At 39.9% G+C, this 24,718-nt stretch overlaps 1 protein-coding gene and 1 pseudogene across 1 annotated transcript in view; one reads left to right on the top strand and one right to left on the bottom strand.

The window, feature by feature from the left end:
- ERCC4 (ERCC excision repair 4, endonuclease catalytic subunit) overlaps positions 1–24,094 on the bottom strand; it is a 32,251-nt gene extending 8,157 nt beyond the window's left edge. Inside the window, exons 1-9 of the mRNA XM_077987064.1 lie at positions 23,876–24,094; positions 22,046–22,226; positions 17,503–17,698; positions 16,021–16,228; positions 13,361–13,541; positions 12,246–12,374; positions 10,252–10,362; positions 8,802–9,399; positions 6,657–6,749 (exon numbers count right to left, since the gene is read on the bottom strand). Of these exons, the coding sequence (XP_077843190.1) occupies positions 6,657–6,749; positions 8,802–9,399; positions 10,252–10,362; positions 12,246–12,374; positions 13,361–13,541; positions 16,021–16,228; positions 17,503–17,698; positions 22,046–22,226; positions 23,876–24,082 (1,904 nt within the window). The 5' untranslated portion in view covers positions 24,083–24,094. The remainder of the gene's footprint in view (positions 1–6,656; positions 6,750–8,801; positions 9,400–10,251; positions 10,363–12,245; positions 12,375–13,360; positions 13,542–16,020; positions 16,229–17,502; positions 17,699–22,045; positions 22,227–23,875) is intronic.
- Positions 21,581–22,034, top strand: LOC712708 (small ribosomal subunit protein eS26 pseudogene; annotated as a pseudogene).
- Positions 24,095–24,718: the final 624 nt, after the last annotated feature.

The following is a 24,718-nucleotide window of genomic DNA, read 5'->3' as shown; positions in this document are numbered from 1 at the left end:
AGCATGTAAAAAAAAAATGCCACATGTAAAAAATGCCACCAAGAGATTCCTGAGACTGTTTATAAGGTTAAAGTGTTATTGATGTTAAAATGTAAATCATTTATATTCAAACATTTTCAGGGTTTGAAAGTAGGGGTTAAAAATCATTAAGAAACTAAAAAACATATATGATACAATTTTGATTTTTAAAAACTCCAGGTGGGAGGCCCCATTAAACACCCTGAGTTTTAAAGAAAAATCAAGATCAAGACTTTGAAATAGATACAAGAAATCAAATTTCTATCAGAGATTAAAACAAAAAATCAACAGCTCAGGTTCTGCCTTGGGAGCAGCATTCATTACTCACTCATGCATTTATTGAAAAACATTTGTGGAGTGTTCCTGTGTGGTGCTCTAGGTACTTTGGATATAATTGTGATCCAGCAAGAATTCCTGTTTTCGAGGTGGCTCATATCTTATACGGTAGATCTAGAGGACAGTACAATCATAACTAAGATTGGCAATTTGGAACCATATCATGACAAGATCCTTAATAATCACAGAAAGAGTAAGCCAGGTTTGTAGTAGCCTTGTTTTTCAAAACTGGTAAAATATGTTATACTTAATTCTGCCAGGTATGACAGAAAAGATATATAAGCTGAGTCTCTTCCCTCCTTGGGTTCGCAACTGAGTCGAGGGAACAAAGCAAACATGAGAAGAAAAAAAAAAAAAAACTGGAACTGAGGAACTGCAATAAAAAAGATTAAGGTGAGGGGAATAGAAGAGGAACCATCAATATTAGTTAATTTCAACAAGGGTTAAAACAATCAAGATTTTCCCATTGATATGGTCTGGCTGGGTCTCCACCCAACTCTCATCTTGAATTAATAGTTTCGATAATCCCCATGTGTCCTGGAAGGGACCTGGTGGGAAGTGACTGAATCATGGGGGTGGTTTACCCCATGCTAGTCTCGTGATAGTGAGTGAGTTCTCACGAGATCTGATGGTTTCATAAGTGTCTGGCATTTCTCCTGCTGGCACTCATTCTCTCTCCCGCTGCCATGTGAAGAAGGACAAGTTTGCTTCCCCTTCTGCCATGATTGTAAGTTTCCCAAGGCCTCCCCAGCCATGTGAAACCTGTGAATCAACTAAACTTCTTTTCTTCACAAATTACCAAGTCTGGGGTATTTCTTCATAGCAGTATGAAAATGGACTAATACACCCATTAGAGGAAATGAAATCAGAGGTCCAATTCTTCAACCACTCTGGAGAAATATTTTAGAGCAGGGTATCACTAAAAGATACTACTAAAGAACAGAAATTGTAATTTTAAATTTTATACTATTTGAAACAACCTATAAATGCAAATATATTATTAGTACAAATTTCATAACTAGATCACAACAGGGCAGGCAGTGGTTCCAGTTCCATGTGTTTTCCCATTATTCTCAATACCAGACTCAAGCGCTACCTGCTGAAAAGCCCTTTGCAATGGCAATGGCTCTGGCTGCCTCTCGTTACCACTCCATTCTGTCTATTGCACTCTGGTTAGGACAAAGGGCAAACCATTCAAAAGAATTATCGCTCTTCTATTTTTCCTTAACATTCATTTGGTATTATTAGGTTCATTGTGCCCCCCACTTTGTTGCTACTTGTTACACTGGCTAAGCTGTGTATCACACATGGGATCATCCCAATTTCCTGGTTAATTTGTAGTCTGTATAATCTTAGGAGGTTAGAGTCCAGATTCCGGTTCCAAAGTGTGTGGATTTGAAACCATTTACTGGCCACATGACCTCAGGCAAGTCATTTCATGGCTCTGTACTTCAATTTCTTTATCGGTAAAATGAGGATAATTTAAAAACCTACCTCAAAAGACTGTTACGAGGATTACATAATATATGCAAGGTGCTCAGAACAATGTCTGGCACCTAGTAAGCACTATATAAATGTTAGGTGTTATTATTATGTACTTTTCTTATAACATGGTAATCTCTGTCTAATTATCCACGATTATACTAAAAAACTGAAGATTTGCTTTCGAATAATTCCACAATTGTTTCCACTAATAGCTACAGAAAACAGCTAGTTTACCACTAAATGTTACAACTTAACTACAAGTCGAATCTGAGAAAAAATATATTCCAGAGATGAAACCTGGACTATGAAGAAAATAAGCCTTCCTAACCAGTAATTCAATTTAACAGAAATTTATCACAATTATAAACAGCCAGTCTCTTGCTTTCAACATGTGGCATAATTACCCAAGTTCCCCTATGTGCCAGACACAAAACCAAAATAAAAAAATTCAGATTTCTATTTCTGCTTAAAGCACCAAGCTTTCCTGTTTGCTTTAGTATCTTCAATGGTATTTTTATCAAAATTTATTTATTGTAATTTTTAAACAAATTGAGATGGGTTCTCACATGTTGCCCAGGCTGGTCTTGAGCTCCTGGGCTCAAGTGATCCTCTCACCTTGGCCTTCGAAGGTGCTGGGATTACAAGCGTGAGCCACTGCACCCAGTCTTCAATGGTATTTGAATAGCGTGTACAACATACTCCTATGCCAACATAGGAAAGTGGCACTGAACTAGAAGTCTCTTCCAATGGGCATTTACTTAAGCCCTCATGCTAGCCCATTTTGTGATATTTTCAAACTGCAAAATTTCAAATCATCCTACCCCTTCCTTTGAAAAGCAGTGACCTCCTCAAAGCTATGTATACTGAGGATGTTATTACTAAGTTTTCTACCCAGGGAGCTAAAGTGCTCCCTGGGTAGAAATAAAATTATGATTGATATTTAGCAATGTAATCTTTTCCTCTTTACCTGTTATCTGTAATCTACAGATCTTTAATCCAGCTACACAATCCTTTCACTGTCAGTTCACCTGACTTGTTCCTTTCCGGGTTATTTTAAAGAGCCACAATTGCTTTTGTTCTTACAATATCACCCAAGGAGGTCTTGGTAAAAGCACACTGTCTTATCTTCATATTAAATTTTTCTCTAAGTACAACAACAGTGCAAATGTTTTTTGAACAATGCACCTCAAATCTGTTTCTGCTTTGCAAAAGAAGCACCTCTCAAATTTCCCAAGTTTCCTGGGAAAGTAAGTATCTTAAGATTCTAAATAGTGCAACCATCTGATTGACTGCTGGGTAAAATGGGAAGATATTATTTACGACAAGTGGACAATCACCATGGAAAGCATTAAAAAATTATGCCAGATAAAAGATAAAATTATGTTAAAACCTGGTGCAGAAATTATTGTATGGACTGAAATGTGGGAGAGAGTCCATGTTCCAGGCTCTGCTGAGTGACGTTTTCCAGTAATGTATAAGGCTAATCCACAGCTTGTCACTGAGTCCTCTGATGTGTAGAAGCAGGTGCATAAATCAGGAATGGCATGGGATGCGATACCTTACTACTATCTACTAAAAGTGCTCTTTTCTAGATTAGATTCCCTGATGCACTGGAGAAGAGGCAGTTGCATGAAGACAGGCGAAGCATGAAACTCACCTACTCAGGTGGTGTCTTCCTCCCATTCTGTTAGGCTCCTCTGGCTCTAACATTGTGCAGGAAAGGATTAACTCGGCAGGCCTGGACTGCTCAAACTCTGCATGTTTCCAAGAAAGGCTTCTCTCCTCAACACTGGCTCTTGGTCAGCTCCTGGGAGATGAGCTCTGAGCCGGTATAGTATTCTCCCTGATAAGAAGGCTCTTATATGCCTGAGGCCCTGGGTCACAATGTGCCAGTTGGATCAGACAGTTTATGCTGACGATGTGATTTATGGTAAATGTCTGTTGTTGCTTTGCGGGCTGGAGTCTGAGGAGCTGTAGCCAGCCACGGAGGTACTCTGTGTCTATGTGGCTCAGCTCAGTACAAATGTGGGGCCTCGAGGCTCAGGTGAGTTTCCGTGTTGACAACGCTTTGCATGTGTGGTCATACACTGTTGCTGGGAGGATTCAGCACATCCATGTGACTCCACTATGAGAGGATACCTGGAAGCTTAGGCCTGGTTTTTCCTGGACTTTGCTCCATGTACCTTTTCCCTTTGCTGATTTTAATCTGTATCTTTTTTTTTTTTTTTTGAGAAGGGGTCTCACTCTGTTGCCCAGGCTGGAATGCAGTTGCATGATCTAAGCTCACTGCAACCTACACCTCCTGGGGTTTGAGTGATTCTCCCACCTTAGTCTCCCAGGTAGCTGGGATGACAGGCATGCGCCACCACTCCTGTCTAATTTTTGCATTTTTAGTAGAGACAGCGTTTCACCATGTTGGCCAGGCTGGTCGTGAACGCCTCCCGACTTCAAGCTATCTGCGTGCCTTGGCTTCCCAAAAGTGCTGGGATTACACGCATGAGCCACTGCATCCAGTCTTAATCTGTATCCTTTTGCTGGAAGAAACTGTACTGCGAGTATAACACCTTTTCTGACTCATGTGAGTTCTTCTAGTGAATCATCGAGCCTGAGGATGATCTTGGGGAACCCTGACATGAATACTGAAAACCCAATCTGAGTATTTTAGCTCTATGCGCTCATTTCTATCTAGGTGACAATTATTTTAATGAGCAAAAACTTGGGCAAAGGCTGTTTTAAAAAGAGTGAAGGATGGTCAGGATGTACTGGCTCACATCCAGTATCACCAATTCTTTGATTCTATCTCCCAAATCTCTCTCAAATCTGTCTTCTTTCCTCCATTAACCTAATCTTGGCTACCACCTTCTCATCAGACTGCAATAGCATTCTGACTGGTTTCCACACTCACTCACTCCTCAGTCTGATGCCAGAGAGAGCCTTTACAAACATACTTAAGTCACTTTCCTACTTAGAATGCTTCAGTGCAGTCTTACTGCCCATGAAGTCCTAAATCCTTCACAGGGCCTCTTGTACCTCGGAGGCTTCATACACGCCTTTGTTCAACATAACCCCCTTTCCACCCCATCTGCCTAGTATCAGCTTGAATATCCCTTCCTCAGGGAAGCGGCTCCTGATCAGCTTATGGTCTGGGTGAGGTCTTCAATGTACTCTCCTATTACACCCTCTTCTTTTACCTTTGCAGCCAGCGGCACTCTGTATCCTTCTACTTATTACAATATTTATAATCATTGACTGTCTCTTTTCCACTACAGGGTAAGTTCCAGGAGGGCAGAGACTTTTCCTGCACCACTTGTAACCTCAGTACTTTAATATTAGCACAGGGCCTGGCACATACCAGATGCTTAATAAATATCTGTTTACTATTTGAGCCTTGTGGCGTGAAGGTCTAGAAGACAAAGAGTAAGACAGAGAAGAGCAAAGAGCCTGGAACAAGAAGAGGCAGCTGGTATAATGCTTGGTCTGTTATAACATGATTTCTGAACTGTGTTTTTGAAAAATATATACACCCACATATACGACATAAACAATACCATAAAGCACATTGGTAGAAAACATATTTTCACAGGCTGAGAGGACTGAGCAATACTTGTATGACTAGTAGCTGGATGAATTCATGGCCAAGGCATACCACCAATAGAAAGGATGTGAAGGGAAAAGAGGGGACTGCCCATGCACCATGTTGACCCCCATCGTGGGGCTCCATGTCACTGATTCAGCAAATACTCCGATTTCCAAGAATTCTTCTCCTGGACTATCCGGGTTATATGTATATTTTGCACGTACATGGAAAACCCACAGACACGACTGTAGAATGGTTATCCATTTTGAAATCTGGCCTAGGGTCCTGGCAGGTTGACTACTGCTAAAAATAATTTCTGCCCTCCATTGCCAATGTCTGAGGTTTGGAAGATTGGTCTGGCCCAGCCCACTCCGTCCAGGCCATGGTCTCTGCCGGTCTAACTTTCTCTGGCTCAGCTCCGTGATGCCCCATCCAGCCCTTACCCTGGCTTCTGAGGCCCTTAGAGATCACCTGGCCCATCTTCCCACACCAGGCTGCAATCTCCTTGACAATACCCCTGGTGTGTGGTTATCAGATTTCTCGAATGCCTTCAGGGCAAGAAGTAGCCATCCAGTTTGTGAGTATTTCAACATTTTCCTTTTGTAAAATGGAAAGGCATTTTCTACTTGGATTTGGAATAGTACCAGATACTCATTCTTAAAAACACACACATGTGTATGTCCAGACAAACAACACACTTCCTAAGAAATATTTTCCCAGAGTGATTCTATTGGTGATCCTAACTGGCTGTGCTGTAAAAGCATTTCCCAATAAATGGTAAGGCAGTCACCCACCCACAGACAATGGAAATTTTACAAGGAAAAAAAAATCATTCAAAGGAGGGGAGAATCTTGTGCATAAGGCAGGGAGGAGGGAGATTTACCAACATATTTCTTAGAAAAGCAGTATTTTCGCTATATTTCTGGTGTTTTGTCATACTGCTTCATAAACAGAAAAGCAGTTGTCTTTGTTACATTTCTAATATTCTATTAAACAAACCACTGAAAAGCAACTGGAGATAAAGGAAGAGGGGGGAAGAGAAAAAGGAAGTATGTGCCGAGGTCTACACTGGAGGACAATTCAGACTACACGTTTATCTCAATGTGATCCTCTCCAACTTCTTCCTTGCCCCATCCTTCCTGAGCAGGGCTATCTGATACTCCCCCATCCAGAGAAGCCTCCAGACCGTGAAAGGTTTCCAGTGTAGTTGGGGCTTTCATACTGATTCTCTATGTATTACCTTATGAGTTTTTCAAAAGCTTCCTTTTCTTTCCGCAAAGCAGTGAGATAGCGTTGTTCCTCAGTTGAACCTCCGTATATAAGAAAGTAAACCCTGCATGTTAAGACAGAACTTTTAGATTGGAAAAACAGCATTTTTAATCCCTGAAAGGAACAGCAGAACATTTGAAATCAGCAGCCTAGAGTGTTCAAATAATAAATATTTGACTAAGAATCAACGGTTTCATTTATCACACACTAGCTCAAATTAAGCTGCCTAAACCCCACCTGTTAAAGGTCTTGTTACCACACAGGGCTTTTTAAATTTTCTTTTGCCAAAAGGAAGAAAAGAGTTTAGGTAAACATTGAAATATAACTAGAGGGACAGAATAGTTCTTTTCTCATAACTATAAACAAATTAAAAAAACACAAATTTTAGAGGCTTCTCCAATTCTTCCTTGGCACCTCTGCCAAACAATCATTGAAAAAGTTGGGTAGTATGTTATGAAAGTTATGAAAACCAGCCTATGAATTTTTTTTTTTTTATTCATGTCTTAAGAGAACACAGCGGTCACACATTTTATATAAATACACGGGCATAGAAGACATATGGATTATATCAGGCATCTCAAAGAATAATTTGATCTACTTTCTCTTAGAAAAGGCCTGCTTTTTAGGCTGGGCACGGTGGCTCACACCTGTAATCCCAGCACTTTGGGAGGCTGAGGTGGGAGGATCACTTGAGCCCAGAAGATCAGCCTGGGTAATATAGTGAGACCCCATCTCTACAGAAAAAAAAAAAAAAAAAAAAAAAGAATGAGTTGAGCAAGGTGGCACATGCCTGTAGTCCGAGCCACCTGGGGCTGATGTGGGAGGATCAGGTGAGTCAGGGAAAGGGGGAGGTGTTGAGGCTGCAGCGAGCCGTGATTGCAACACTGCACTCCAGTCTGGGCATCTGGGCAAAACTCTGTCTCAAAAAAAAAAAAAAAAAAAAAAAGGAAAAAAGAAAAAAAAGAGAAAAGTCCTGCTTTTCCATCTTGTTTGTTGCTAAGAGAGCTGAATTAAGCACCTCCTCTGTCCCTTAGGTTCACCTTCAGTCAAAGCTATTTTCCTTTTTGAGCCTTGGTTTTTCTTTTAGCTGTTATCTTCCTAGATGATAATTCTTTGAAGTGTAAACAGAGAAAAGATCATTGGGTAATGAGTCCAGAGACTCAGTTCTCCCACGGATGTGTTATGTGGCCAAGGCCAAGTCACCATTTCTGGGCCTCAGTTTCCCGTTGACAGAGTAAGTGGTTGCACTCCCAGGTCCCTTCTGATTCTAACAATTTGCTCCCAAATATCACACTAATCTGTTCTCAAGCAAGAAAGAAGCTTGGTGTACATAAGCTATCTACAAAGTTGATCAGCAGCAAAGTACAAAAAATTTACCAGCCTATAATTATTTTACCAGCCTCATCTAATCTCTTCATCCTGCATTATTTCTGATCCAGCTCCTCCATTCATCTCTACTCTGAAAGGCTGTGTTAGTTAAAATGCTAGGGGAAGGTTTCTTTTGGCTCCGTTTTTGGTTCAGACTGAGTTCAGGATATTAATTTTGCTGTTTATTTCCCCTCAGATAATTGGAAAGCCAGAACACTATCTTCTTTGGGAGGCATCATTTTCTCATCTGATATTTCTGTAGATGTTTTATCTTTCTTGAAACTCAAGTAAACCTGGTACAGTAATTCCCCCAACACTTCAGTTTTATGTGGATGTAATTTAGAGTCATTTCTTAAAATTTATAGGAAAGACATTTTAGAAGATTAAAATTACTTAGCCAAGTCACAGTTATATTAATTTTTGGTAGAAATTAGAATATTATGCATTTCTTAGACTTTTTCAGATACAGCACCCCATATGCTGCAAATCAATGCCCAAAGAATAAAGGACAGAACGCACAGCAGCACGTAATGAGAACGTGAGCAGTCCCCTTGGTTTGTTGTCCTGCTATGACACTTGACATCCTTCCTATCCAACTTCCCAGATTCATCAGGAAGCAAAATAAGGTTTCATAAACATAAGCAGCATCGTAACGGATATTAAAGAAAACTAACATGCAACTGGTATAGTTTCTGGGTTAAATCCTAAAGAACTGTGCAACTGAAAGCTTTGATTCTTTATAACTTGCCTCAGAGGTTTCCCAGGCCTACTTGCCCTGTAAATTTCAAGCTGCCGAACAAAGGTTAGCTCTGCGTCATAAAGAACCACGTATCTTGGTTCCACTTCATGGAGTACCCTTGTCAGAGCATAGGGGTCGCTACAGCCCAGAAGCGGATGGATGATAGTGAGGGGTTCTTTCAGGATTCCATAAGCAGCATCCGATGACAAATTTACATCAAATTCTTCATGCTTAATTTCTTCCAGGCAGCTTTCTGGGCTACTGCTTATTTCTCGACAATATCCTTCCTCGACATCTCCTTCCTCTCGCAGTTCCTCAGGTTTTCCTATCATTTGAGTTAAGGTCAACTTCCGCTTTTTTTTTTTGAGGGTCCTTTCTTTGGCAGAAGCCCGTTCTTTGTTTTGGGGGTCTTTGGGTCTTTTGTGAGATTTCCTAATTCTCTTGGAACTGTCTTCCTTCCTAAATTTCATCCAGACTTCTTCAGCTTTGCTATCCTTCTCAAAGGTTTTCCTGTAGAGCCTCAATAAGAAGGCCTCCGCTCCAAGAGTGATATAGTCTCTCAGCTGGGAACATGTTCGGTCATCACTTGCACATATCAGTACTTGACCTGAAAATAGAAAACAACATTATGTTACTATTACCTCACTTGTCCTCCTAGTTTCCCTGTGTCCCCTTATTCCTTCACCTGAAGGGAAGACATCTTATCCGTTGGTATTAAAGATCAACAATTTACAAACTATTTAAAAAGGGTCTTAGGTATTGATCAAATGCTTTCTCCTCTCTGGCAAGATTACTTAGATCTTTTCAGTAAAGTTGAAGCCGGACTACTCAATCTTATGAAAGTACAACTGTGGTATAATGGTGGCTTTAAAGAAGTTCTTTTTAATTAATATATTTTTTTCAGAGGGTCTTATATATGCCTAAATTAATTCCAAATGGATTTTTCCTCTTTTGTGAATTGTCTGAGTCTCCTTTGCCAATTTAGACAATGTCTTCAGTTTGTACCGGCTCATTACATATTAAAGTAATAAAGAGTTGAGGCTTCTTTGGAAAGATACTTGGCTGAGGATATAAAACAGGAGACCCATTAGTTTATTCCTTTGAGATTCCAGATTTAAAGCTTGGTGAATATGTGTAGAGATTAGCTCAATCTTTAAATAGAAGTTCTAAGAACCCAACTAGTGAAAAAGCCTTCATGAAAAGCTTTCATGAATATACAATGATTCAACCTGGAGAAAATTACATCAAATGAACAGAAATGAGGTTGCCACTAGGATCCCAGTGTTCATTTGCCATTTATTTGTCTACATTTTATAGATAAAATAGCAGGGTTTTCAAACTGAGACAGGGTTTCACCATTTTGGTCAGGCTAGTCTTGAACTACTTTTAAAGAGCTAATTAAATCAGGACTCATTTGATAGATTTTGAAAGCAAGTGTTTTCATCTCCTTTTTTCCTACCTGGACCACCAAGAGCTTCACTCTCCTTATTTTCTGCCTCAATTTCTTTTAATACTTCAGTCAGTGCCTCCCACTTTGGGTTGCTTTCTAGGACCAGTTCCTTTTTTGCTTCTGTAGAGAAATAAAAATATCCCATTCTATGTGATAACATTTACCCATGAAGTCTTCCAAAGGCTTTTAAAACAACAGATAACACAAGCATCAGTACATATGCCCATTTATTTAAGCTTTCTTTATAATGATAGATGGACTCTGCTTTCCTGAAAAAGATCTACTAAATGAAAGATACTTCAAACCATTAACATGGCTTTCAAAATGCCTTAGTAGAAAGTTACATGCATGGTCACTAATGAGAGACCATTCTGTGTTAGTTGTTTCTGTTGACACTGTATATAAGCAGCTATACAAAATAAAGGCATTGGTACAGAATGACAGTATTTATTATTCTAAAATCTCCACGACTTTCATAATCCTGAACATGGATAAAAGGAGACAATAATTAAATTTTTTGTTTCTATAAGCATTCCAACACAAACATATCAATAATATATTTAATTATGTTTTCTTTAAAAAGATTTTTTTTTTTTTAAGACGAAGTTTCACTTTTGCTGCCCAGGCTGGAGGCAATGGCGTGATCTTGGCTCATTGCAACCTCCGCCTCCTGGGTTCAAGCGATTCTCCTGCCTCAGACTCCCAAGTAGCTGGGATTACAGGCATGTGCCACCACTCCTGGCTAATTTTGTATTTTCAGTAGAGACAGGGTTTCACCATGTTGGTCAGGCTAGTCTTGAACTCCTGACCTCAGGTGATCCGCCTGCCTTGGCTTCCCAAAGTTCTGGGATTACAGGCATAAGCCACTGCGCCTGGCCACAATTAAGTTTTGAAACACACCTTTAAACTAGGCAGAAAGCAGGCATTAACCCTATCCCATGCCTTAAAAACCTAGTGATATTTATGATATCACTAGATAGATGCTGGAATAAAACCCATATTTGCCTCATTCTAGTATATTTATGTTGCTTAAACATTAAAAAGGATATTCAAATATTCTACCCTGACTTTATTTATTAGTTTTGAGACACAGTCGTACTCTGTCACCAAGGCTGGAATACAGTGGTGTGATGGTATCTTGGTGTAACTCTGAACTCCTGGGCTCACCTTAGCCTCTCAGGTACCTGAGATGGTAAGTGCACATCACCTTGCCAGGCTACTTTCAAAGTTTTTTTTTTTTTGAGATGGAGTCTCACTCTGTTGCCCAGGTTGGAGTGCAGTGGTGCGATCTCAGCTCACTGCAACCTCTGCCTCCTGGGTTCAAGTGATTCTCCTGTCTCGGCCTCCCAAGTAGCTGGGATTACACGTGCCCGCCACCACACCTGGCTAATTTTTGGTATTTTTAATAAGAGGCCAGGTTTCACCATGTTGGCCGGGCTGGTCTCAAACTCCTGACCTCAGGTGATCTGCCTGCCTCGGCCTCCCAAAGTCCTGGAATTATAGACATGAGTCACTGTGCCTGGTCTTAAAATTTTTTTTGTAGAGATGGAGTCTTGCTTTGTTGCCCAGGATGGTGTTGAATTCCTGGGCTCAAGCAATCCTCCTGCCTCAGCCTCCCAAAGGGCTGGTATTATAGGTGTGTGCCACCATGCCCCAACCTCACCCTAACTCAGAAATAGTAATTACTTTGAAGTTTAAAAAAAAATCAGTAAATAGTTCTTTATGTAGCATACTTTTGATCGATATTTGGCATTCGTTATTTGCAACCCCTGGGAAATAGATTTCAAGACTTGTCATGCTGTATACTTCGACATACATTACACATATACTTCACACATATACTTTTGACATACATTACATGTTACATATAACAAACATACATACATTTTTCATCAAGGAACACACTTTTCACATGGCCAAAGGAGACTTTAAATTGCGCTTTAAATATCTATACCAAATACTGAAATAAAAAACACATTTAAAGACTTAACCCTACAAGATACCTTGCCCTTCTTTAATTTCCATTTTTTCAGATATTTTGCCTTTTTTACTCATTTTGGCATCTGGAAGATGATAAACCCTTGCTCGAGCATTTATAAACATCGAGGTGCTGGAGTCAAGAAACAGCCAACCTAATATGAAAAGTTAAAAGAAAAAGTGCCATCAATTTACGGTTAATTTAATATAGTCTCTGATGGTCACATGACCTACATATGTAACTGGCTACCATCCTGTTTTCCTACCAATCACACCTCCTCCCACTATTGTGATCTCTCACTGTTCGGCTAGACCAGTGGTTTTCTGGGTGTGGTCCATGAACTCCCGGGGGTCCCCAAGATGTTCTCAGGGCTGTGTGATGTCAAAACTTTTCTCATAACAATACTATGACATTATTTGACTTTTTTCACTGTGTTGACATTTCCAGTGATGGTGTAAAAGCAATGCTGGGTAATACTGCTGGTGCCGTAGCACGAACCAAGGCAGTGCCATGAAAGTGTACTGGCATTCAATGCATTCTTTACTGTCATGCTTCTGCAGTTCATCACTTAAGAATGTCCCTAAAGAAGCATCAAAATTATTAACTGTATTAAATCTTGACCCCAGGGTTCACAGACCACACTTTGGAAACCGCTGGTCTGGTCAAACAGTGGCAGAGGCCAAAGCAGTGATAGCAAAACAAGATGGTGTCCAGCTGTATATGTATATTCCCCTACAAATCTCTTCTGCTCTTCAGTCGTTGGCACTCTGGCTGATGGAAACCCCATACTCCCTTGCTTTTGCTTTGAGGGAAATGAATTTTAAGTTCTTAACAACTAAACTTCCAGAACACAACCTATTTCTAAGTTGAGGACTGCCTGTACTACACACAGTCTTTTCTAGAAATAAAATTGCCCGGAACGGATATGAATATTTATTATTACACAGAACAGACGTTAAGTAGGCGGAAACATTAGCTATCAATAAAACCTACATCTTTGTGCTATGAACATAAAACATAATTTGAAATCTCAGTATAACATATAGTTGAATATAGCACTTTTCACACCTGATTCCCCCTAAAACCTAACACTTTATTCAAATCAGCTCTTAGAATATTATTAGTATTTTAATCTCTCACCTGAATTCTGACCAAAAGCTTTTTCCGTTGCTCTCAGAGATTCCAGGAGATTAAGAAATGTGACACAATCATACTGAGAGAGATACTGCAGCAAAGTTCGTAATATCTTCAAATCCTGAACTAAGGATTTAGTCTTGGCTCCAAGCTGGTGCCACAAAGGATCCAGATAGTGGCGGATTGTCTAAAACAAGAATAAAATTGGGTATTGCTAAAATATGTTAAGTATAGTTATTCTTAATACAAATCATATTTTCAAAAGGATTGTTTCCTGTATAACTAAAAATGGTTAAAATGGTAAATTTTATGTCATATATGTTTTACTACAATAGAAAACCCCAAACATTATTCAAGGAAGTGGCTAGAACATTTCAGTTAATAAAATTCTAATAATAATGTTTAAATTTCCAAATGTAGAAGAATGTCTTACTGCTAGAATCTTTATGATCAGATAGAGTCAATCTATCATTATCCAAATATATATTACTGTTAAGAAAGAAAAGACCTGATAAACATCAGATAATCAATTATTTGTTTTTATGAACAGACTCTAAGCATATAGCTCAGATATGTTCAATTCCTGCCATGTTTGACTCTGACTATCCTGGATGGATAAAGACATGGGATCCAAATGGACCAAGCAGAGGGCATAAACCAAGCACGATGACTTACTAACAAATTAAGGTACATTGTTATTTAATTTGTACATGAGTATCAAGTTTTTTGACCTTTAAAATAAGGTATAACCAAGAAATGAAAAATTTAGTTTGATGCTCATGTATAAATTAAATAACAATTACCAAATCAAATAACAACGTACCTTAATTTGTTGATGTAAAAATTTCTTTAGTGTTTTTTCTAAAGTGGATTCATGATAGGAAAACATTTGTTAAATTAACAATGGACTAAGTTTGATTATTATTATTAGTAGTAGTATTTTGAGATGAAGTCTCGCTCTGTCACCAGGCTGGAGTGCAGCGGCACAATCTCGGCTCACTGCAACCTCCACCTCCCAGGTTCAAGCGATTCTGCCTCACCCTCCCAAGTAGCTGGGACTACAGGCATTGACACCACGCCCAGTTAATTTTTTGTATTTTTAGTAGAGACGAGATTTCACCGTGTTAGCCAGGATGGTCTCCATCTCCTGACCTCATGATCTGCCCTCCTTGGCATCCCAGAGTGCTGGGATTACAGGCGTGAGCCACCGCGCCCGGCTGATTATTTTTTAAGATTCCAAAATGCTATCTAAAACAAAGAACAGCTTTATGTATATACTATGTACATACCTACATATCCACAGCTATGTATATGTATGTTTCCTTCACAGACTGATTCTGTAACTTTTTAGATAAGAATTATCCGATTTTCTTATCAGAGATTTGTAGCCTGATATAAAAGCAGTACCATTGCATGGAATCTTATCTAACAAATTTAATAATGAGCAGGAGTAGTATCTGGATGACCATATAGTTTATTGTCTAAACCAGGACACTTGTGGAAAAAGAAATGATACACTCTTTATAATCACTCCAGGACAACAGGTAGATACTGGGACTGTCCTGAACAAACTGGGATATTTAACTACATGCCTCTTTTGTAAAATTATCTACAAAACTTTAAATATTTTAACAAGACACATGTGATATCTATATTTAGATATGGTTACTAAAAGAATATCTAAAACAATGAAGTGACTGTTACTAACCAGGGGGATAATCAACAGAAATTTAGTGTGAAACATGTTAGGCTACAATTTTATTTTTCTAGGGCTATATACATTCTATTAAAAGATTGTGTGGGATTTAAAAAAAATCACCAAGGACTAAATTATAAAAAACTTTAAGCATAGAGGAAAACAGAATATATAAAATTAGTTTTATGTATCAATATTTCATAGTCAACTGACTTTTTTGAAGAATCAGAGAAATAAGAAGTTAAATTTTTCCTTTTTTATAATCGCCATGCATTATTTCCAGTGACAGAGAGATCGATTCACAGTTTAAAAGACAGGAACTTTTTCTACCAGAATATGACAAAAAAGCTGCCAAGAATTTCTAAAAGGTCAGCATTTTCTAGATCTCCAGTTCAATACTAGACATTTATGTATTTGTAATAATATTAATCTATAATGAAAAAGTAGACATTTATATATCTGCAATATTAATCTATAATAGAAAAATTAGTTAGAATAAAAATTCCTGGAACTGATGTCTTACCATTTCCTCAATTCAGAATGTAATTTTAAGACAGAGCAAGTTTCACACTCCTCAGTAATGAAAACTCATCCAAATTATTTTTTATTCCGTAAGAGATCATAAATTCATGTACAATTATGGAGCATTCTTATGTAAAACTCTTCTACCTGTAGATATCCAAATGTTGTCACTTCAAAGTAAAAAAGTTATTTATTTTCTTCTTGATTATAGTTATAATAAGAGATAATTACTATATAACTGCAAAAGTCAGAGTGATGCTTATATGCCACTCCTATTTTACTATAAATTATTACTTTCCAGTAAACCAAATAACCTATGTTTTAAATGACCTCCAATCTTATTCTTAAACAACAGCAAATTCCTATTAACAACATTGCAAATATTAAAATAACTTGCATTCTTTAAAATTACAACATAATAAACTGTGCTTAAAAGGAAAAACAGTACCTTGTCAAAAGGCTTTCCAATAGCATTTTCTAAAGATAAATCTTCCACTTCAAGCGATGGGTTATGGCATTTTAGTTCCTTTAGACACGCATTTAAAATGTCCAGTATAGCAGTCTGTATAGCAAGCATGGCAGGTGTCATAGAAACATGGATTTCTACAACTTCGGGTTTGTGCTGTTCTAAAAATGAGTTTACTGCTACATGGAACCTAAAGAGACAAATATTTTTCAACAATTTTCTACAGTTTCAGCAGCTATACATTTCTGGTCTTGGTTTAACACTCCATTTTTATAAATGCTACAAACAACACGAAAAGCAAAATAACAAACAAATGAAAAGCAAAACAACAACGTTTTCAAAAACACTTTGAACCTCAATGAATAGAAGTATTATATTATTCAGATAAGGCAAGGGTCAGCAAACTACGGTCTGGGCCAAATCCTGTACCTGTTTTTAAAGTCTCATTTGAATGCAGTCACACCCATTACTTATGTAAGCAGTCTATACTTGGTTTTGGGCAATAACAGAGTTGAGTAATTGTGACAGTCTATATGGCCTGCAAAGCCCAAAACATTTACTACCTGGCCATTTACAGGAAGAGTTTGTTGACTCCCAAAACAAAGGTATAATCAAGAAAGTAAAAAATACTATAACTACCCTTTTTCTGCTTGTTTGTTTTGTTTTTGAGACAGAGTTTCGTTCGTTGCCTAGCCTGGAATGCAATGGCGCAATCTCGGCTCACTGCAACCTCTGCCTCCTGGGTTCAAGTGATTTTCCTGCCTCAGCCTCCCTAAGTAGCTGGGATTATAGGCATGCGCCAACGCGCCCAGCTAATTTTTGTATTTTTAGTAGAGACGGGGTTTCACCATGTTGACCAGGCTGGTCTCGAACTCCTGACCTCAGGTGATCTGCCTGCCTTGGCCTCCCAAAGTGCTGGGACTACAGGTGTGAGCCACTGCACCCGGTGTACAACTACTCTTAAAATAACATATAACCAAAATACATGGTAGCATAGGTTGCAAAAATGTTTGAAAACTGACACCTTAATGTTATTCCTAGAAATTAACAAAACTTCTTCAAAATCTTTGTGCTTTATTTCCCCGTTGAGTAATTTTCAAAGCAGAAGTGGTACTCTTAGCCAATAAATCTGCAGTACACCTAAAGCTGTTGTATATGTGGGTCTCTAGATCCCTGGGAGTTTCACTAAATATATAAGAAAGAATAAAGTGGCTGTCTTGGATGGATTTGATAGAGCAGCAGAAAAGTAATCGTCAAATTGCTCGCGACTTAAATAAAATCACAAACTTGGTGCATACATATTTACAGCTGGATATGTTTGTTACAAACCTGACTAGGTTCTATCAAACAAGATTACAATGAATTTTACATTACATTACATCAAAGTGCAACTAAGTTACAGTAGGTCTCACAAAAAAAGATGACAAATAACGTCATCATTATTTGTCACACAATGTTCTTTACCTTGGCCACAGATACAGTTTCCTCACAAAAAGATTTCTCATCACTCTTTCCACATGACAAAAACCAGTATCAAAGGCAACAGCATTGTCTGTGAAAGCTTTAATAAAACCACGTTTGTTTTTCTGGCGAAAGAGGCGCAAGATGAATGCTTCTTGACAAGACTCGATTATTCTGTGGGCTCTATACACCAAGATGCCTGAGAGGGAGAAACGTAATTTAAATTACAGAACAAGTAGGTAATTTTTATGCTCATTTCCATTCATTCATCACATTTTTCTTAAGGACCTACATGAGAATGAACAAGCACCATTCTAGACTGGGCATATAGCCACGCACAGAACAGACATAAATCCCTGTCCTCAAGGAATTGACTATAAACAGTATAAATAAGTAAAATATTTAGTATGTTACAAGTGCTGACAAGAAAAAATGAGAGAAGGAGGAGAGGGAGTATGTATGAGGGGTGGTTTCACCAATGTGATACCCGAATAAAGGCTGGATGGAGCCTTGTGACCATCTGGGCCAAGAGAGTTCCAGACTGCCAGGCTGAGGGGACAATGAGGGTGCAGGCCCTGGGGTGGGGTGTTTCTGGCATGTTAGGGGAAGAATTTCTGAAAGCAAAGTAAGTCAGGAATTTTTTAAAAAAATATATGAATCAGATGTGGACTATACAAAATAGCCGCAGTTTAGAAGTCTGGACAACATCTATATCACCTATTAGATGAATTCAATTTTCAGAATCAGAAGATAGTCAATTCAGAGGTCAACTGGTCCATTTAAAACAAAAGCCTTCAATCGACATACTTAATGTGTCTCGGGGGTGTGTGTGTGATGATAACACCTCTGAATCTCAAAAATAAGAACAATTATACATGCTTCATTATTTACGAAATGAGACTACTGACCCAGATCTTTCACACATATTGTGTCATCTGATGCAGTGATTAGTGCTAAGTTAGGGAGAAACATGAGATGACATAAAGGCATACAGACATCCTTTCTAGATCAAAACCTCAGTTACTCCATGATGAGTCTGTCTTTTAGACCTAAATCAAGTTGGTAACCTTACATATATTTGGGATAATGTGCTTGCATGCTTTTGATCCAGTTCTCCTGTCTGGAAGGGTCTGGACAATGATACTAACAGTGATTTACGACCCTTCTAAGAGTTCAATAAACTCAGATTTTACTATTTTAATGTTTAAGTTTTGGATAGAGGTAGACGGAGCTAAAATTTACTCTAGCTCAGCTAATTATCTTTCAAATATGGTAAAAATTAATAGTGTTATTTAGGAATTTATAGACAAAGGATTTTCAATAACCCCCCAATACATGTACATAACTAATTTACTACTCAGAAGAGATTCTGTACCTAGTGGGTGGGCTTTCCCAAAGACTCTAAGAGGCCACATTTTGTTAGCCTGGAGTGAAATATTACATAAAGTCAAGAATAATAAAAATGAACTTCTAAAGAAAAGGAGCAACTCAATTTAAGAAAATGTTGTGCTCCAAAAAGTTGTCTTCATTTTGGTTGGAACCCAGGAGGAAGAAGAGAACTAATACTACATCCCAGGTAACTGGGTTAGGTGTTTCTATAGATTTTTATTTCATTTAATTCTCATGATAATTCCATGCAGTAGGTATCATGACGAGACCAAGGAAGGGAAGCAACTTGACCAAGGTAATCCAGCAAGTAAGAGGGAGGCTGAAGGTTCCAAATCACATGTAAAATCATGGTATTCTATTTAGTCACACCAACTCAAGACACACTTTTTCGAAAAATAAAAATAAAAATAATAGAAGCAGGTTGGGTTTTTGGAAGGAGTTTTGGTCCCACAAAAGCCTACTGTAGATTTTTTTGTTCCTGTAACATTTTGTATCTCATACTGTACTATAATTACTTCTTTACTTATCTGTCTCCTCCACTAAACTGCCCGAGAACAGGAACATCGTAACACCACCAGGCAGAGATCATAGAGATCATAGAATGCTGACTATGTGCCATGATACCAAGTATTTTACATACGGCATTTCATTTCACCCTGACAATCCTAGGAGGAAGGTACTATCTTTATCACCAATGTGCGGGTGAATAAGCTGAGGCATAGAGACATTAAGAAACTTGCCTAAAAATACACAGCTGGTGCGAGATGAAAAGAACTCAAACCCAGAAGCAGTCTAACTCACGAGGTCACCATACTGTCCCATTCATCTGTCTATCTTCAGCACCCTTCCTGCCACACAAGGGACCCTCAGTGAGTTAAACATTTGTTGAATGAACGTAAGGTGGGGGCACAGCACTGGGAACACAAATCTAAAGTGTAACCGAAAAACACATATATATTCCCCAGAAAGTGTGTTCTTAGTTCCGTCTGGAGATGTCACGGTCATTCTGGTAATGAAAGCATCCTCCTGTCCTGTTCTTTTCCAAGTACAATCTCAGCAGGTATTTACACAGTTCTCCCACGTGTTAGGAGTTCTGGTTAGTAGGGACTCCCAGGGTGGGGTGTGGTGGGACTAATGGGTAGTGACAGGTGAAGAAGCTGGGGCTGGGGGATTCAGCCTTTCCAGAGGGTCACCTGCACTTCATGGACTGCCCTTTGGTCAGTCCTGGGGGATGATTCCAGGGAATGAAAGAACTAGAAAGAAGTCATTTTTGGCATTCATTTACATTCCACTCAGCCAAGCATCAGTAACAGCTTCAGCTTCATTATTGGTTGGGCTTTGATCAGAAAGGAAGAGGAAATTTGGCATTTTTCATTAGGAGCTTCATATAAGCCAGACTTTAACATTGCATAGATTCACATTGCTCTCTGCCTGATTAGGTTGCACTGTAACTGAAAGTCACAGAGTATTACTGACACCTAGTGGTAGTTTCAAACACAACACAAAATTTTTTTTAATCAATTTAAAAAATAAAGTAAAACCAGCTTATAAGAAAGCAGCAAACGGTAAAAGACTGGTGTATCAAGATTTCTGGTTATAAAAGGCCAATTTTATTTGGTATCAATTACTAAGAGTTTGTTGTGTACCAGGCACTAGACTAAGCAATTATTTTATTAACTTAATCCTTACAATAACTTTAGGAAACAGTTTTCTTAATGAGAAAACTGGGGTGAATGAAAGTTAAGAAGCTTGCTTCGTAAGCAGGGTGTTAGCATTCAAAATCAGGTGAGCCTATGATACTGTTTATAACAATTATAAAAGTTATAAAAGAGTAACCAAACTTCTTCAATCGGTTTACCACTGAAGCATTCATTCACACATTTATCAAATTTTTCTTGAGGGTCATCTAGGTTCAGGGTAATATGACAGATATGGTGGGAAGTAAGTTTATGAATTTCAGAGTCTCTCGCCTCCAGAAGTTCACCAATGATCACAGTACTATATACGTCCATCATTCACCCAACAAATATGTCTTTAGTACCTACCATGTGCCAGTTACTTACCCTGGGATAAACAACTTGTTCCTTATGCTTAAGCTTATCTTGTGAGTGACAGACAGACAAACACACAAATACAATGTAGTATTGTGAGCACTATGAGTGGGGAGAAATACAGAGTAATATGAGGGCACAGAGGCACAGCCCCTACATTAGCTTTGGGGACATCAGAAAAGGTTTTGGAAAGGATAATGAAAATGAATTTCTTTTCTATTTAATTCTAGCTAAAAAACTTTTTCCTCGAAATAAGCAGGTAACTACTTGATTTAATTTCCAATAATGCCAAAAAAATCTTAAAGAGGAAAACTAAATATTTTACGAAATACACAAATATTATTTATAAACATTTCAAATCTGATTACGTTCTAAAAGCAAATGCTAATGAATTGCAAGTATTTACTGAATAAGAGCTTAGAAAACAAGGAAAAGTTAATCTTACATTTAGTTACCTATTCAGGTCACAGATAGTTATTGAGCATCTACAATGTGTCAGGTATCAGGCTGAAAGCTGGAAGCACAATGTTGAGCAAAAGGTTCCAGTAGTGCCCACTAGAAGGTTCTAACAGAGCGTTTAGCAGAGGGGACAGACAAAAATAAAAATGTACAAATTGCTCTCTCCGGTCTGTGCCTCCAAGATGACAAAGAAAAGAAGGAACAATGGTCGTGCCAAAAGGGGCTGCGGCCATGTACAGCCTACTCGATGCATGAACTGTGCCTGAGGCGTGCCCAAGGACAAGGCCATTAAGAAATCTGTCATTCGAAACATAGTGGAGGCTGCGGCAGTCAGGGATATTTCTGAAGAGAGCGTCTTCGACGCTTATGTGCTTCCCAAGCTGTACGTGAAGCTACATTACTGTGTGAGTTGTGCAATTCACAACAAAGTAGTCAGGAATCGATCTTGTGAAGCCTGCAAGAACCAAACACCCCACCCCGATTTAGACCTGCGGGTGCTGCTCCACGACCCCCACCAAAGCCCATGTAGGGAGTTCAGTCCTTCCAGATTGAAGACAGACTATTCTCTGGAGAAAAATAAAATAGAAATTGTACTTAAAAAAAAAGAAAGTACAAATTCATATACAAATAAGAATCCAAATTCTTACCAGTAATTAAATCTGAAGGTATCCTATCAGTCAAGAAGTCAACCACAAGTATCCTACTTGTTGCAAATATAACACCACCTTGTGTGTAAACTTCATAGCGACTGTTGCTTGTGATTTCATTTGTTACACGGCGAGGGAGGTGTTCAACTCCTTCTATCTTCAGCTGATTGATAAAATACTCCTAAATCAAATCAAACTTGATTAGTAGGCAACCTAATACAGGGCAGTTTTTATTAGGTTGCAGATATTTAAAATAATGTGCTGTCTTTCTCTGAGATAATGAACTTAATAATGAATATACAAACTAAGTTACTTCTTTATAGTAACTTCAACCAAACAGTCTACATTTAATGAGGTTTTTCTTGTTTTGGGGTTTACACTAAGGAATAATTGAACTTCAGTCATTATCAGCACTCAACTACAAGAACATATGCACACACACACAAAACCTGAAACTTTTAAAAGCGTGGAGTAAAAGATTTCTGCTACCTAAAAAATACTTCCCATCAAAGCCAGGTTTGTAGCCAAGCGCATTCTATGAGAAGATAACAAGGGAATCCTTTTCCCAGACAATGTTTTAGATGATCAGTTCTGTGCTGATCCATCCTAGAGGGACTTCATGTCACTGGATCCCTTGGCTTGGTTTATTTACATCCCCAGTTTAAAACCACTTTTACTAGGCACTATGTGTTGCCTTAGGCCCCTATGCCAAGTACTGGGGATACCTAGATGAATCAAACAGGGTCCCTGCCTCAAAGAGACTGTGCTCACTCTTCTCAGCTGACATTTTTGTCCTGGCCACCTGATCTATCTAGGGGATCATCAGACTTGTCAGACCAAGCTGTGTCCCCTCTCAACATCCCCCAGCCCCAAGTGTTGCGCCTTTCCATCTTTCTCAGTGTTCTTTATTCTCCTTAACTGTCGTTAACCTTTGCTAACATCCTCAGCTTCCAGATCCAATCCCTTTCTGACCCGATGGCCCTCTTAACACAGCCTTAGTGAATGCCCTATTTCCTGGTCCCTTCTTTTCCCTATTGGGGTTTTCCAGCCTCACCATCTCCTTTCATGTCTCCCCATCACCCTCAGAGACCCTTCCATCTTCATCACTGTTCCTTTTCAGGGACCATCCTTCTGCCCCCAGAAACTCCCTTAATGGCCAACTTCAGGACTCTCCCGTTATTCCTATGCAGATCCTGCTTTCGACATCTTCCCTTTCCCTTGCAGGGACCTCTGATCCTCTCCTACCACTCAGAGCCCCTTCACCTTTCAATGCCCTTGCACCCATGTCAGGGACCTGCATCCTTCTGGGGACCCCTCCCATCCCTCTTAGTGCTGTCAGGGAATTGCATCCTTCTCGGGAACCCTTCCATCAGTCTCATTGTGCCTGCACAGTGTCAGGGACCTGCATCCCCTGGGGACCCCTCCCATTTCTCTTAATGTTTTTGAACTCTGGTCAAAGACTTGCATCCTTCTCGGGACCCCTCCCTGTCCTCCCAGAGTCCCCGCACAGTGTCAGGGACTTGCATTCCTCTTAGTGTTCTTTAACTCCTGCCAGGGACCTGCAGCCTTCTCCGGGCCCCTCCAATTCTTCTCAGTGTCCCCGCACAGTGTGAGCGACCGGTATCCTCCTCGCGACCCCTCCCATACGTCTGTGTCCGCGCAGTGTGAGGCACCTGCATCCCCCTGGGGACCTCTGACATCCTTCTCTGTGTCACTGCGTAGTGTCAGGGGCCTGAATCCCCCTCAGAGCCCCTCCATCCCTGTCAGAGGCCTCGCATCCGATCAGGAGTCCCCCAACACTCCCTCATTCCCGTGCCGGCGCGGCCGCACCTCCTCGGCCGGCTGCGTGTTGAGCACCAGCACCAGGCAGGCTGGGTGGCAGTGCAGCCGGAGAAAGTGGTAGAGGAGCCGGTCCGCGCCGAGCCCGCGCGCGCACACTACCAGCCCGTCAGTGTCGAGCAGTTCCAGCACCAGCTGCCGCTCGTACTCCAACAGTGGCGCCATAGCCGTCCGTCGAGCCGGCAGCTCCGGCTCCATCGAAGCTCTTCCGGGTCGCAGCCGAACGCAGACGAAGGGAGCCGACTCAGAGACGAGAGTGAAGGGCAGCCGACTCAGAGACGAGAGTAGGCCGAACTCAACTGAAGAGAGCCGAGTCCGAGAGGACGAAAGCCAGCCGAATGTAGCCGAGGAGAGCCGAGACTGAGGCGGTCGTGGGTCGAACGCAGCCGAAGAGGAGCCGAGGCCAGGACGAGAGTGCGCTCAGAAAGCCGAAGAGAGCCGAGCCTGAGAAGGCAAGCGTCGACCGAACTCAGCCGAAGAAGAGCCGAGTGGAGCCGAAGATTCAGAGTCACTTGGAGGGGCTGGCGCTCCGTATAGGTGTAGCTCGCAGGCAAAAGGCTTCATTTCATCCACGTCTTTTTTGAGGGTCCACATTCCGTGGTACCATAGACGCAAGCTGCCAGAAAGCAAGGGGAGGGGAAGTAAGCCTAAGGAGCTTAATCCCCAGACGTCGACAACTGAAAAAGTTACTGGTCAATATTCCAAATGCTCCTAGAGTTAGTAGCACCTGTTTCCTAGGGTGGTTTTTGGCCCTTCCTTTTGCGATTGGTCTCCATGCCTCTTTTAATTTTTTTTTTTTTTCGAGACAGGGTGTTGACATGTTGCCCAGGCTGG

The sequence above is a fragment of the Macaca mulatta genome, chromosome 20 (assembly GCF_049350105.2).
Source record: "Macaca mulatta isolate MMU2019108-1 chromosome 20, T2T-MMU8v2.0, whole genome shotgun sequence".
NCBI classification, from domain to species: domain Eukaryota; kingdom Metazoa; phylum Chordata; class Mammalia; order Primates; family Cercopithecidae; genus Macaca; species Macaca mulatta.
The sequence above is the reverse complement of the archived record's forward strand: the minus strand, read 5'-3'. Positions and strand labels throughout refer to the sequence as shown.